At 37.1% G+C, this 13,971-nt stretch overlaps 1 protein-coding gene across 3 annotated transcripts in view; it reads right to left on the bottom strand.

Annotated features, from left to right (window-relative positions):
• LOC127452327 (recombining binding protein suppressor of hairless) overlaps window positions 1-13,971 on the bottom strand; it is an 82,630-nt gene that overhangs the window by 22,537 nt on the left and 46,122 nt on the right. For 2 of the 3 annotated variants that reach the window (XM_051717736.1, XM_051717743.1), the window contains one exon: window positions 1,573-1,668. In XM_051717736.1, the coding sequence (XP_051573696.1) occupies window positions 1,573-1,668 (96 nt within the window). Of the gene's footprint in view, window positions 1-1,572; window positions 1,669-8,014; window positions 8,239-13,971 lie in introns of those variants that run through there. The other variant, XM_051717751.1, reaches the window with a different exon arrangement.

Consider the following 13,971-nt stretch of genomic DNA (forward strand, 5'->3'; position numbering starts at 1 on the left):
TTTGTGAAGTATCATCTTTTAATTTGTATAGCGCTTTTCACAACACGCATCGTTTCAAAGCAGCTTTACAGAAAATTAGGCTGCAACAGTACATGATGCAGTAATGTCTTAAAGTCGTCATCTTGCAGTTTAAGTTACTTAATTTTTACTTTTAAGATTCTCATTACTGTAATACACTATTTTTTTAATGTACTGTAATACAATGATTTTTTAAAATAAGAATCCACATAAAAAGCAATATAACAAACAAATATTACTATGATGTTGAAATATTTTATTATATTTTATAATATTATCAAATTTTTTATGCATTACAGCAATAAGAATTAGGTCAATGGGTTTACATCAAAATGCAAAAGGCTTTATTTTCTTAAAGTAAAATATCAATGACCCGGACATGTTCTTGACAGGTTTTTGTAAAATTCACATTGTAAGAGTTTAAAAAGCTAGTGATGCACTGAAATGAAAATTCTTGGCCAAAACCGAAAATTTTGGACTCACTGGGATGAAAACCAAACATTATTATTTTATAAAAAAAAATTTGTTTGGAATAATTAAACAAATTCTCAATGTCATTATATTATACTATACACCCACTTAGCACTTTGTTAAGAACACCAGTACAAATACTTATTCATGTGATTATCTAATCAACCAAACATGCTGCAGCAGTGCAATGCATAAAATCATGCAGATACAGGTCAGTAGCTTCAGTTAATGTTTACATCAACCATCAGAATGGAGGAAAACTTTAATCTCAGTGATTTGGACCGTGGCATGTTTGTTGGTACCAGATGGGCTGGTTTGAGTATTTCTGTAACTGCTGATCTCCTGGGATTTTCACGCACAACAGTCTCTGGAATTTACTCCGAATGGTGCCAAAAGCAAAAAAACATCCAGTGAGCAGCAGTTCTGTGGACAGAAATGCCTTGTTGATAAGAGAGGTCAACGGAGAATGGCCAGACTGGTTCGAGCTAACAGAAAGGCTATGGTAACTCAGGTAATCACTCTGTACAATTGTAGTGAGCAGAATAGCATCTCAGAATGCACAACATGTCGAACCTTGAGGCAGATGGGCTACAACAGCAGAAGACCATGTCGGGCACTTTATTAGGATCATAGTGTTCCTAATCAAGTGCTCAGTGAGTGTATTATTACCATAACATTTAGGCACAAGCAACTTTTAAAATATTAGATAATATTTTTGAAATATTTACAACTCTGTAAATGGAAAAATGACTTTTGGCCAATATAAGCACATCTTTACCCTTCAAGTGCTCCGCGACAGTCGCACACACACGTATACACAGGTGCGTTTCTCAACTGTAAGCACAGCCTTGTTACCGCCAACATATCACCATCAGTCACAGTTTACATTAAATATAATTAAAGGATCTTTTCAATTAAACGCTGCCTTTTCTCCATCAGTGTTTCTATATCTGGATTTTAAAGTGAAGACTTTTGGCCAAGATTTTCAGACTTTGTTCTCTTCGGGCGGACAGATTTTGGTGTAACCCTACAAAAAGCATATCATGAAACATCCATCATGTAACAGTCACAGCTGTGATTTACCTTTTTTCATTGCCGTATGATTTCTGTGCAACTTTAGCGTGTAGAATGAGCACAGTTTGGTCTCCTCGTTCCTTCAGGTAATTCCGCATGGCTTCTCTGAAAACACATAATAGAAAGGAGGAAAATATTACTGATTACAACATGCATCCACCTCAAACTGATGATGTAAAACATTATCATAGAAAAAACAAAAAGTGATTACTGAAATAGGCAAGATTCTTCTTAAATTTGCTGTTTTTGATACAAGTACATTCATAAAACTGCATGGTGCTTTTGAGTTTTAAACACAAGTCCTCATGTTTTAGACCTGTAAAACCACTTTTGTAGAGGACTCTGGTGAAAGCATATGTGTATGCAACACTTTAAAGAGAAAGGCTGCATGTGTGTGCTTCTTGTATGTGCTTCAAAACCCAAACCCAAATCTCCAGAGCTCAACTAGAAACACAGGCCCAGTTTGATTAGCCAATTCTCTGGTGAGCGCAACTATGTGTTGCTTGCAAAAATCACACAAACACTGTGGACAAAAACCTCAACTTTCCAGCTGGGGGTCTTTAAAATAAAAAAGAAGGGGAGAGAGGGGGGTACGAAAAAGGGCAAAAGGACAAAAATGTGCGTTTGTGCGTGTATGTGTGTACGAGGGAAAAAGCACAAACTCTCTTAGCTCATAATCGAAAAATTCTGATTTCGTGTCAGTGTTCCAATTACCTCAGTTAACTAATAAAAAACATCCCAGTATGTGCAAACTTAAATTAGCTTGCTAAATGTGGATGCTGTGGAAGTAGGATGCATTTCAAGGAAACATTTGGAAAAAAAAGCATTGCTTCAAGGTTGTTATATTATGTGATTGTACTGACTAAGAATATTAAACAGAACTCTGCAGGAGGATACAAAAAAGGCTCATGATGTGTAACAGACTGTACGTGTCAGCTAAAAATGCTCACGTAGACACTGACACTCAAGCACACAAAAAATGGCCCATTTGCACAGATGTCAGTGACACCTGACACGCCAAAATGCTCAGAGGGACACAGAGACGGGGTAAGTGTGGGGGGCAGGTTACACACACACAGCTTCCCTTTGCCACGCAAATGTCCCACACACGCTCAAGTTAGATAGGCTTTTGTTATGGAAAGCGAGGGGGCCCTGCGACATGAGGGAAGGAGGGGACAGATGAGAAGGAGAGAGAGGTGAAAGGGTTGTGCTCTGACAATAATCCTCCTCCTACAAGACGACAGCTTGCACAATAAAATCTCGCATGAACAGGAGGACTAACGTTCAAAATAAATGTAACTGTTCTAACAAATTTCAAGTGGAACTAATTTGTCCACACTGAGTAAAAATTCTGTGTGACTGCACACAATCAGTCAATCCAAATATACTTGATGTTATTGTAAAATGGATAGTTCAAACTCTTCTGATTGAATGAGCCACATTTAAAGTCATTGTAAAATGCAGATAAATGCACACCTTTGACCGTACATTGTATTTTTATGTGCCAAGGTGCTACTCATTTTTTAGACCTGTAAAACCACTTTTGTAGAGGACTCTGGTGAAAGCATATGTGTGTGCAACACTGAATGTTTTTATGTTTTTGGCACCATTCTGAGTAAACTCTAGAGATTGTTGTGCATGAAAATCCCAGGAGATCAGCAGTTACAGAGAATTTTCATTTTTGGGTGAACTCTCTCTTTTTCCGCTACTCAACAGCAATAACTCATGTGAGCTCCACTGTCTGCACCAATGGTAGCTGAACTCTGCTGTCGCATCGTCAACAGCGAGAAACAGAGATGTTCACGAGTCTTTCATCTGAAGTCCGAGTCAAGTATGAAGTCTTTAAGCTGGAGTCCCGAGTCAAGTCTCAAGTCTTTCGTCACGAGTCCGAATCGAGTCTCAAGTCAAAAAACATTTAATCTTTTATACATATATATTTTTAAAATACTTAAAAATAGGGGCCTGGGTAGCTCAGCGAGTATTGACGCTGACTACCACACCTGGAGTCGCGAGTTCGAATCCAGGGTGTGCTGAGTGACTCCAGCCAGGTCTCCTAAGCAACCAAATTGGCCCAGTTGCTAGGGAGGGTAGAGTCACATGGGGTAACCTCCTCGTGGTCGTAATTAATGGTTCCCGCTCTCAATGTGGCACGTGGTAAGTTGTGCGTGGATTGCGGAGAGTAGCATGAGCCTCCACATGCGGAGTCTCCGCGGTGTCATGCACAGCGAGCCATGTGATAAGATGCGCGGATTGACGGTCTCAGAAGCGGAGGCAACTGAGACTTGTCCTCCGCCACCCGGATTGAGGTAACCGCACCACAACGAGGACCTACTAAGTAGTGGGAATTGGGCATTCCAAATAGGGAGAAAAGGGGATACATGTTTTTAAAAATAAATAAATAATAATAAAAAAAATGTAAATTATAAATGGATGATCTTTGATCTGGGATCAATCTGGGATACTAGGATTCTACCTGAACTTGTAAAAAGTTATTTATTTTATTTATGATTTCACAGACTATCCTGTACAGTTTTTTTTTTTTTTTTTTTTTTTGAAATAAAGGTGCCACAGTTTTTCTCATGGTCAGTTAAACAAGGCTCAGAACGCACCCACAAGCAATGCAATATGACATATGCAATGCAATGTAATGCGATTTCATTAGGTAGGGCTGGGCGATTTGGTGAAACAAATTATCACAATATTTCTTTCATATCGTTCGATTACAATATTTAATCACGATATATATACTGTACATTTCATATCATTAATGAAGGCAGAACTGCATTCCACATGTTTGTTAGTCCTCAAGATTGAATTACACAACTTTTTTTTTTTACAAATAAATTCCATAGGGTAAGCTATATTTAAAGTACATTCAGTTTAGGATTTAATCCTACATAAGGTGTGTGACCTCTTTTTGATTAAATTTAGCCAATTTAATTATCTTCAGCTGATGTTTGACTCCACTGAAAGAATTTCTCGTGACGTTTCACTGTCCAGCTCAGTAGTTGGCGGTAATGCACCATAAACTGGATTGCCAACCTGCAAGAAATATCACAAGAAGAAAACTTTCTTGTCTGTGACAGCGCTATGGATCATGAAAAAAAACTTTTAACTTATAGTACATAAATAAACTGCAACAGTGATTTCGGAGTTGTTGTTCTTAGTCGACAGCTGTTGTATTGCATTGTCAGTGCTGTCTTGTTTCGGTACACAACAATATTAAATTAGTTGGAGAGCTAGCTAATGGCTAGCTGCTACTGAGCATGATTGGTTGCCATGACAGCAGGGCTGCCTGCTAATACTTCCTAACAGGCTGATTTCATGTCTGTGATTCAGTTAACTAGATGTGTGTATTACTTTGCCGAACTACTTGCATTTTTAGCGACACATACCTGTTTTGATCGGCTACTCTAGATGTAGAACATAGGCTAAGTATAGCAAATTACTCATTTATCATCGATATCAAAATATATATATACATACATATCGATAGCGTTTTATCACCTAGCCATATCATTAGGTGTAATTTTGACAAAAACTTGAGTCCACAAAAAACTGTACGAGTGCTGATTGCAAGATGCAAAAAATACAGGACAAATCTCTCTCTCTCTCACACACACACACAGAAAGAGAGAGGGAAAGAGAGGGGGGAGAGGCTGCATATATACTACAAAAACACTTATAAAAGCACTAAGTTTAAATTGACGCAACCTCTGGTCGGAGTCGGTGATCCTAATGAGCTATGTAGCTACACTACCCAATGTTTACGACAGTACAATATTAGCTAGCTTTGTGTGTTAATGAATGTGACTATCCTTTGCGAGTGTGTTCTTCCTGAAGTTTCAGCTTCTGAGCGCACAACCAAATGTGAGCACAAATGGCACGGCGGGTGCCGTCAAGTTTAATAGGACTCTCTTCACATTTCGGGGTTTACACGGAAATACATCATCGAATTCTATGATAAGGGTCAGATTGATAATGACACACGGGGAAATGTGAAGCAGATGTAATAAAACCATACAAATAAAACACAAATTCTTCCTTTAAGATATTAATAATAAAGGTTTAAAGACTTGATTCGTTTTTGAAACATTCACAAGTCCTTTGTGTCGAGTAATTATAATACAGTTACACTCAAAATGTATTTTGATTACTGAAGAGATTACTTTGTATTTTATTGTCATTTGTTTAATTTATTATTTAGTCCTTTCAGATGGAAAAATGTATAAATATAAATGATGCGATCCAAAGTGAATGTGAACAGCGGTGAAACACTTTCTTATGATGTGTTACATTCATACGAGCAGACAGAGAAGTAAGTTTGAAGTAAGTTTGGAGCAGAAGAAATAGAAATAAACCTTGTGTAAATTGTCAGCTTTACGCTAAGATAAAATGCTTTTTCTAGTAATTTTACATGCACGATCATATTTTTTTATCAAGAAAATTCACGTTGGATCATAATTTCTTTTTTTTCTAGTAAGAACTTTGATATAAGGGCAAAAATCATATTCTTGATGATAATTTTTATATTGTTTTCCTGTAAAAATATCTAAAAATCCTTAAAACAAGATCAATTTGATTAATCTTGTTTTAGAAACAACACTGCATAAGATATTTAGGTTTTTCAGAGAATGTATTTTTAACGTGTATTTTGTCTTACTGTACTGGCAGAGTTTTTATAGTCAAAACAAGTGAAAAAATCTACCAGTGCTGAAGAAGTAATCCAGAGTATTTAGAATACGTTACTGACCTTGAGTAATCTAATGAAATACGTTACAAATTACATTTTACATGTATTCTGTAATCTGCAGTGGAATATATTTCAAAAGTAACCTTCACAACCCTGTCTAGGAGAGTGTGCTCAGCTCAAGCGTCCCTGTGTGCACTTAATAAACTCAGTGTGGCACAATGGCAGCTCTACTCGGTTGTACGATGTGTGGTATCGGGTCATTTTAATGAAAAAACAAGTACACACGCAAAGCATCTAACCTAATACCAAGCCTATAACAAACACATCATTCTTTTTGCGTGATGTTTTTATCTGTAGAAATCTGGACTTTTCCAAACTCCTGGTGAACTCTGCCAGTGGATAAAGCTGGTGGAGACTGCAAAGAAAACGAGAACGCACTAGTGGAGATGATGGGCTGTGAAATGTGGCTGTACGTGATAGCAACACCCAGTGTTCAGAATGTGAATTTCATTTATTTTCTCAATAGCAGCCCAAATTCTATTCTATTTCAAAAATCTTACACAGGTCGCATTAGAGCATTCAGCAGACCGCAGATGGTCCATAGTTTGAACACCCCTGATTCTGAATGACTTCCATTCATTCTGTTGCTGCCAATCGCTTTCAGTGTAAATGTCCCTCTTAAGATAAAACAATAAAAGCTATTAGGTTGAGCCTGGTTAAGAAACAGTTTTAGTCTAAACCTAGAGGAGTCTTAGGTCTAAACTACACAAAAACGGCTGAATCAGTGTTATTCTTCATTCTAAATGATTTTTTTTTTCTTTCTTTTCTTTCTCCCCAAATTGGAACGCCCAATTCCCAATGCGCTCTAAGTCCTCGTGGTGGCATAGTGATTCGCCTAAATCCGGGTGGCGGAGGACAAATCTCAGTTGCCTCCACGTCTGAGACCATCAATCTGCGCATCTTATCACGTGGCTTGTTGAGTGCGTTACCGCGGGGAGACAGCGCGTGTGGAGGCTTCACGCTATTGTCCGCGACATCCACGCACAACTCACCACGCGCCCCACCGAGAGCGAGAACCACATTATAGCGACCACGAGGAGGTTACCCCATGTGACTCTACCTTCCCTAGCAACCAGGCCAATTTGGTTGCTTAGGAGACCTGGCTGGAGACACTCAGCATGCCCTGGATTCGAACTCACAACTCCAGGAGTGGTAGCCATTCTAAACGATTTTAAATTGAAAAAGTATCCTGTATCAGAGGTTCATTCATGGAGGCAAACATACAATTTTATTGTCAAAAGCTTGCTTTAACATCTTGCATTAAGGAAAGTCTTCTCAAACAGAGTGAATATTGTGTTACACTTAATATTGAACTCTGAGAGTCGAACGCCTCCCAGCCTCACTGGATTCTTGCGAATCTGATGTCATCTTCCTCAGGCCCATGTCATCCGATACCTTTGATACTTCTAATAACCTGAAGTGTGTATGTTCAGAAAAATATTCATAGATACATCTGATCTATGGCCACACATAACCATATATATTAAATTACTGTTCATATATTTGGGCATTTATGTACACATTCAAATTCTACAATTATTTGGGGAAAATGTTACATTTATGAAATCAGCCATTTTAGTAGTATTTTGAAATATATGTACAAGTATGTGACCTTTTCACATCAGTAAAAAAACAAACATGAATATACATAATTAAATATGTGTTTTACATATATTAAATATATTCTGTATCACTTACAATGATTTGGACTGTGCACCTCACAGAAGACTGATGGAGGGCTTAAGCCGAGCAGAAACATCCCATATCCCTGTAAAATCAAGCAATTTCCCCAAATTCCACCGAATTCCCTCAACAGCCACGGAGCTCAGAGATGAGCATGTGCAAAGCACATGAATTCAGCTGCACGCATCGATTCTTGATTACAGGCACCACAGGAAGAATAGCCGAGGCTTTCGACATTTCCCTAGCATACACACGCACACACGAGTGTTTTCCCTTCAACAGGGTTCAGCTTTGATATCCAGCAACCCAGCAATCCAAAAACACACCAACAGTGTTTATGAAGAACTAAGAAGGGAGTATGCTGGTGGCCCCCATGATTAGGAGGGATACTAGAAAAAAAACAAAAAACATAGCACATCTTCAGTTGGTATTGTAATCAAAAGATCTGACATTAAAGACTTCAGCTAAATTACATTCCACTATGTTACGTCATTTGTTTCTTGACATTACAAATTAGAGATGGGTCGGGATGGTTGATTTCGGCATTCATCATTCATCTTTTTATTTAAAGCTTTACTTAATCTATTTGTGTTGGGACAACATGAATATTTTTAGTTTGGTTAACAAACTGGGCAGGGGATTTCTAATTCCCAGTATGCTTTAAATGGCACTCGACAGGGAGAGTAAATGTTAAAATTCAGGATTATATAATGTGTCTTTGTGCAAGATGAATGTAAAGGGGAACACTTGTTAGAGTTTAATGTTTAGTTGTGTTAATAATGCTTTACTCATTGAGCAATTGCTACGATAATCAAAGCATAGTGTTTCCAATAGACCTTTTTCACAGTCCGGGTTTTGGAACACGGAAGTAAGCGTTTGCAGGGTAAACTTCGACAGCGGTGAATGGGAGTGAATGGGAGATCACAGCAAATATTATTTTCACTTACCCATTTGCTCCAAGACCAAAAGAAAAAATCCACTATTACATTTGAATGACTTTCCAGAAGAGGAAAAAAATAGAGAGCGGTGGATTAATAATAATAATACGTTTATTTTATATAGCACCTTTCTTGAACACAAGGTCGCTTTACATGAGAGCAAATACATGAAGTACAGCAAACGGACAGATAACACATACATAAAAAAAAAAAAAAAAATTTAAATCCCTAACAAGCAGCCAAGTAAAGATTAAGACAGTAAAGTGGGAGAACATGCCAAATTTACTGTCACTCTTTCAGCAGCTGCAATAGAAATCCCCTCGCAGCTGCGGCAATTCATTTTTTAAAACTAATTCCAGGGTAATATAACACAAAGCATAATGTTTTTAATTTACACTCAATATTTTAAAAATGTATTGTATTAAAAAAAATTGTGACATTTACGTTGATAAATAAGGCTTACGCCACAGTCATCATCACAGTCTGTGAAAAAGGTCTATTAGCATGTATTCAGCATGCTAGCATTCACTGTACTAGCTAGATCTAGCTAATACTACTGAAGTCTTTCTAACAAGTCAGTCCATTGGAGGCCATCTTTGGAATGCTCTCGGGAAGCTATTTCCACTCATGAAAGTGCAGCTCCTTTCAACTTGAATGGGGAAAGACCAAAATCTCAAAACAGTTGGTAAAGATTATGATCAAAGAACATATTTCAAATCAGCAGTAAAATCTGACAACATTTGTTTAATAAATTGTGCTTCTTTACCTCAGATTACACCAAAAAAACATAATTTTCTTGGCTTGTGGAGCTAATGTCTGCATCTAAAAGGTGATTGGCTCTTTTACCTGTAAGGCGTACCTTTTAAAGGTCGACCGATAGTGGATTTTGCCAATACCGATAACTAAGGTGGTGGGAAAGGCTGATAACCGATTAATCGGCTGATAGTTTTTGTCAAAAAAAATTTTATTCTTTCTTTACTATGGCGGGCAAAGACAAGCAGTCCAAAATGACTAAAATCCCAGATGCAGTTTTTTGTTCAACCAAAATCCCAATAATAACCAGAAAAAATGAAGATTTGGTGCATAACGCTGGACTTTTAAGTATAAACAAGCCCAAAACACACCAGGGACTCTTATTTGGAAATGACAAAATGATGAAAAACAAACAAAAAAAAACTATCAGCAACTAATCGACACAGATTTTTCAAAAAGCAACTATTGGCATTGATTAATCAGTAAAACCTCTAGTACCTCTACATCCGTTGTACATTGGGCGTTCCAATTTCCCCCATTCAATTTAATAGAAGTGACCCGTCTTTGCTAAATATTCTCTGATACACTGTAAAATATAATTAGATAACCTTACTTAAAAAAAAAAAAAAAAAAAAAAGCATGTAAACCGATTGCCTTAATAAAAATCAAGTAAATGTACTTATTTGGCTCTAGTAAAGTGAACTAGGAATAGTTCACTTTACTAGAGCCAAATAAGTACATTTACTTGATTTTTATTAAGGCAATTGGTTTCCTCCCTTTTTTTTTTTTTTTTTTTTTTAGTAAAGTCAACTTATTACATTTTACAGTGTAGTTAGGTTCCCTCTACTTTAAGTTTTTAAGATGAGATTACACTGTAATTTTTAATTTAGCCAATGAGTTAAATTTAAAGGGAAGTGCCATCAAAATGAATGAGTTGGCAAACTCAATATTTCAAGTTAAGAGCAATTAACATGCATGTGAATTACAAAATCAAAATCTGAAAGTTCTATTAACTTAAACTCGAGTTTAATCATTTAAAAAATTTAATGTAACTGATTGCCTCATTTTTTGAGTTCTGCTAACTTATCAGGCTTTACAGTCTAGTCGTCCAAGTTAGTGAGGTTGACAAGTGAGTTTTAAGTGAGCAACAATGCTTAAAAGAGCATTTGAGATGCAACTTATCAGGGAGGGTTTTAAGCATGCTGAAATGATCTGATTTAGTGTGCGTACACTCAAACACATCTTTTAGAAAGCCAGCACAGTAAAGCCTTCTCCAAGAAGTTGCATCTCTGAATTATCTCCTTTAAAGTACCTTTGTAATAAATCAACTGCCTTCAATAAGTTTTAAATCAATTACTGGAAGACTTCAGATTGTAAACTGTTCTTTTGCATAAACTGTAAATCTTAATTTGTTTAAGAACTATGTCGTTTTGTGAAGAAAAAAGCTTACAGTTATTTAGCTTATTTATTGGTTGAAAATCTATCAGCATTCCTATGGAAGAGCTGTGCTTGGTATCCATATATTGCTAAGAAAAACTCCAGATCATTGTCTAGTGAACTTGACCATTCAACCGGTCTACCGACACAGGGAAAATACATATTTTGAAAAATGTATTTGCATATCCCTCCAACCAACTTATGGTTCTCTACGACTCAAAAAGTGCTTCTAAAAAAAGTTTAGGATCAAACCCTTATGATCTAAGATATTAGGTTTTTGCACCATGCCATCCGAACGCTACAGTTGAAATTATATGAAGCTGATAATGTTTTTACTACAAAAGCCAATATCTTATGCAGAACATTTTGATCCAAACAGGGACTTCGTTGTTTCTGGCACAGTTAAGTGCACCTCGAAATGTTGGCAAAATAAGGTCATCAATAAAATGCAGCTACATGCAAGTGGTCAGTGATTCCTGAAGATCAATCTGAGTTTTCCCGTATACACAGAGATCTTGCACGCGAAGGGAAGCCACCGGGGCATGTGACTGTATATGCTTCAGAGAAAAACCACAGGCCCTGGGCTTTGCCTCCTCTCAGAAAAGAGAGAGCAAAACACACACACACACACATTTAATATTATGAATGAACTAGGAGCCGTAATAAATCTAGATGAATTTAAATTTGGTTTGAAATGAAAACAGTAGTGAAAGAAAAACAGAAATCAAAGGCAAATTCACATGCCCTGCCTTAGTGCAAGAGAAGAAATCCTAACCAAAAATATCAAATATTACATTTCGCTAGAGACAGACAGGAGATCTGCTCATCAGACTTTAACACAAGAAACTACAATTATACACACATTTCTACAAAGCTAGAAACATAGAGGGAAGCAGTGGACGAGCCTTTGTGAGTCATCAATTTTGAGAAACAGCATGACAAATATGGGCACTTCAACAGGAAGAGCTTCTGACACGCATACAAACACTGAACACGCAACAGCAAACCCACAACATGCATACATCCACTGTTGACATCCTAATCACACAGGAGGAGTGACATACTTGCCATCACCTGTACCTAAAGGAACAAATTAACTTAATGCTTAAACACACATACATAAAATATGTAATAAAACCACAGGACATGAGCGAGAAAAAGCCACATTAAATACAATGACCAGAGAGAGACAATCTGACAGAGGCAGAAAAGAAAAAGTGGGCAACAAAATCTTTCTCTTTTTCTCGTTCCACATTGCCATCGTTACGGAGTAGATTCAAAATGAAGTACAGCAGTAAAAATTTGTTGCCGTGTTTTTCAGTGTTTTCACAAAACAATTTTTGTAAAAAAAAAATTTAACTGAAAAAATATTTCAGTTAGTAAGTGCATTCATTTGCATACCGACACACTGATAACTACGAAAAATCAGCTTGCTCAAAAAATCTGACAACACAAGAAAAATGCATTTACATGAGATTTGAAATCATCAAATTATTTTATGCTTTTGACGTGAAAATTTAAACAGTCATGAACAACACGTGGACATTGGAAAAGCCGGTAAGGTTTTTACTTGCAGACTGCAGTGTAAAGTTGAGGATTATCACAAAAAATTATTGACTCTTCCCTCCTTAAAAAAAAAAAGCAGCAGCAAAAATCTAGGTTACAGTAAGGCACTTACAAAAGAAGTGAATGGAAATGTAAAGCTTATTATTTATAAAAGCACTTACATTCATTCTTCTGTTGAAACTCACGTATTATTTGAGCTGTAAAGTTTAAATCATAATTTTACACAGAACAGGTTAGTACGTGATTTTATCACATTAAAATCATGTTAACATGCATATTGTTTACGTCTTATGGCTATAATTCTAAAACTGAGTATTTTAACATTTACAGATTGGCCCCATTCACTTCCATTGTAAGTGCCTTACTGGAGCCCGGATATATCGCCCAATTTTGGAATGCCCAATTCCCACTACCTACTAGGTCCTCATGGTGGCGCCGTTACTCACCTCAATCCGGGTGGCAGAGGACAAGTCTCAGTTGCCTCCGCTTCTGAGACAGTCAATCTGCGCATCTTATCACGTGGCTCGTTGTGCATGACACCGCGGAGACTCACAGCATGTGGAGGCTCATGCTACTCTCCGCGATCCATGCACAACTTACCACGTGCCCCATTGAGAGCGAGAACAATTAATTGCGACCACGAGGAGGTTACCCCATGTGACTCTACCCTCCCTAGCAACCGGGCCAATTTGGTTACTTAGGAGACCTGGCTGGAGTCACTCAGCACACCCTGGATTCGAACTCGCGACTCCAGGTGTGGTAGTCAGCGTCAATACTCGCTGAGCTACCCAGGCCCCCAGATATTTGCTTTTTTAAAGAAAAGGATGGATGAGTCAAAATAATTTTTTGTGGTGATCAACATTTTGCCACAAATGCTGTTGATTGAGCTTAACTTGTATTGAACCCAGAATATTCCTTTAAACCATTAATAACTTTATCCTGATAAAGAAAAACCATTTAAGGTGTTTACATGCTCACAAACATTGGCTTATTATGCACAATCATGTATAAGATTGTGCATGTAAACACGCTCAGTAGCAGCACTAATTACCTACATACTGTATACTTTCTTGTAAAACATTGTAAAGCATAAAAAAGGCACGTGGGGACTTCAGTGAACATTTCTGAATGATGACCCATGTACACCAATACTCTGATTATTGCAATAATCTGAGTATAAGGAATAATCAGATTAAGATCTTTACATGATTTAAGATAAATGATAAAACCTCTTTAATCCTGTTTACATTGCCAATACTCTGATTCTTATTTTTTTAA

Source organism: Myxocyprinus asiaticus, chromosome 2, assembly GCF_019703515.2.
Source record: "Myxocyprinus asiaticus isolate MX2 ecotype Aquarium Trade chromosome 2, UBuf_Myxa_2, whole genome shotgun sequence".
NCBI classification, from domain to species: Eukaryota; Metazoa; Chordata; class Actinopteri; order Cypriniformes; family Catostomidae; genus Myxocyprinus; species Myxocyprinus asiaticus.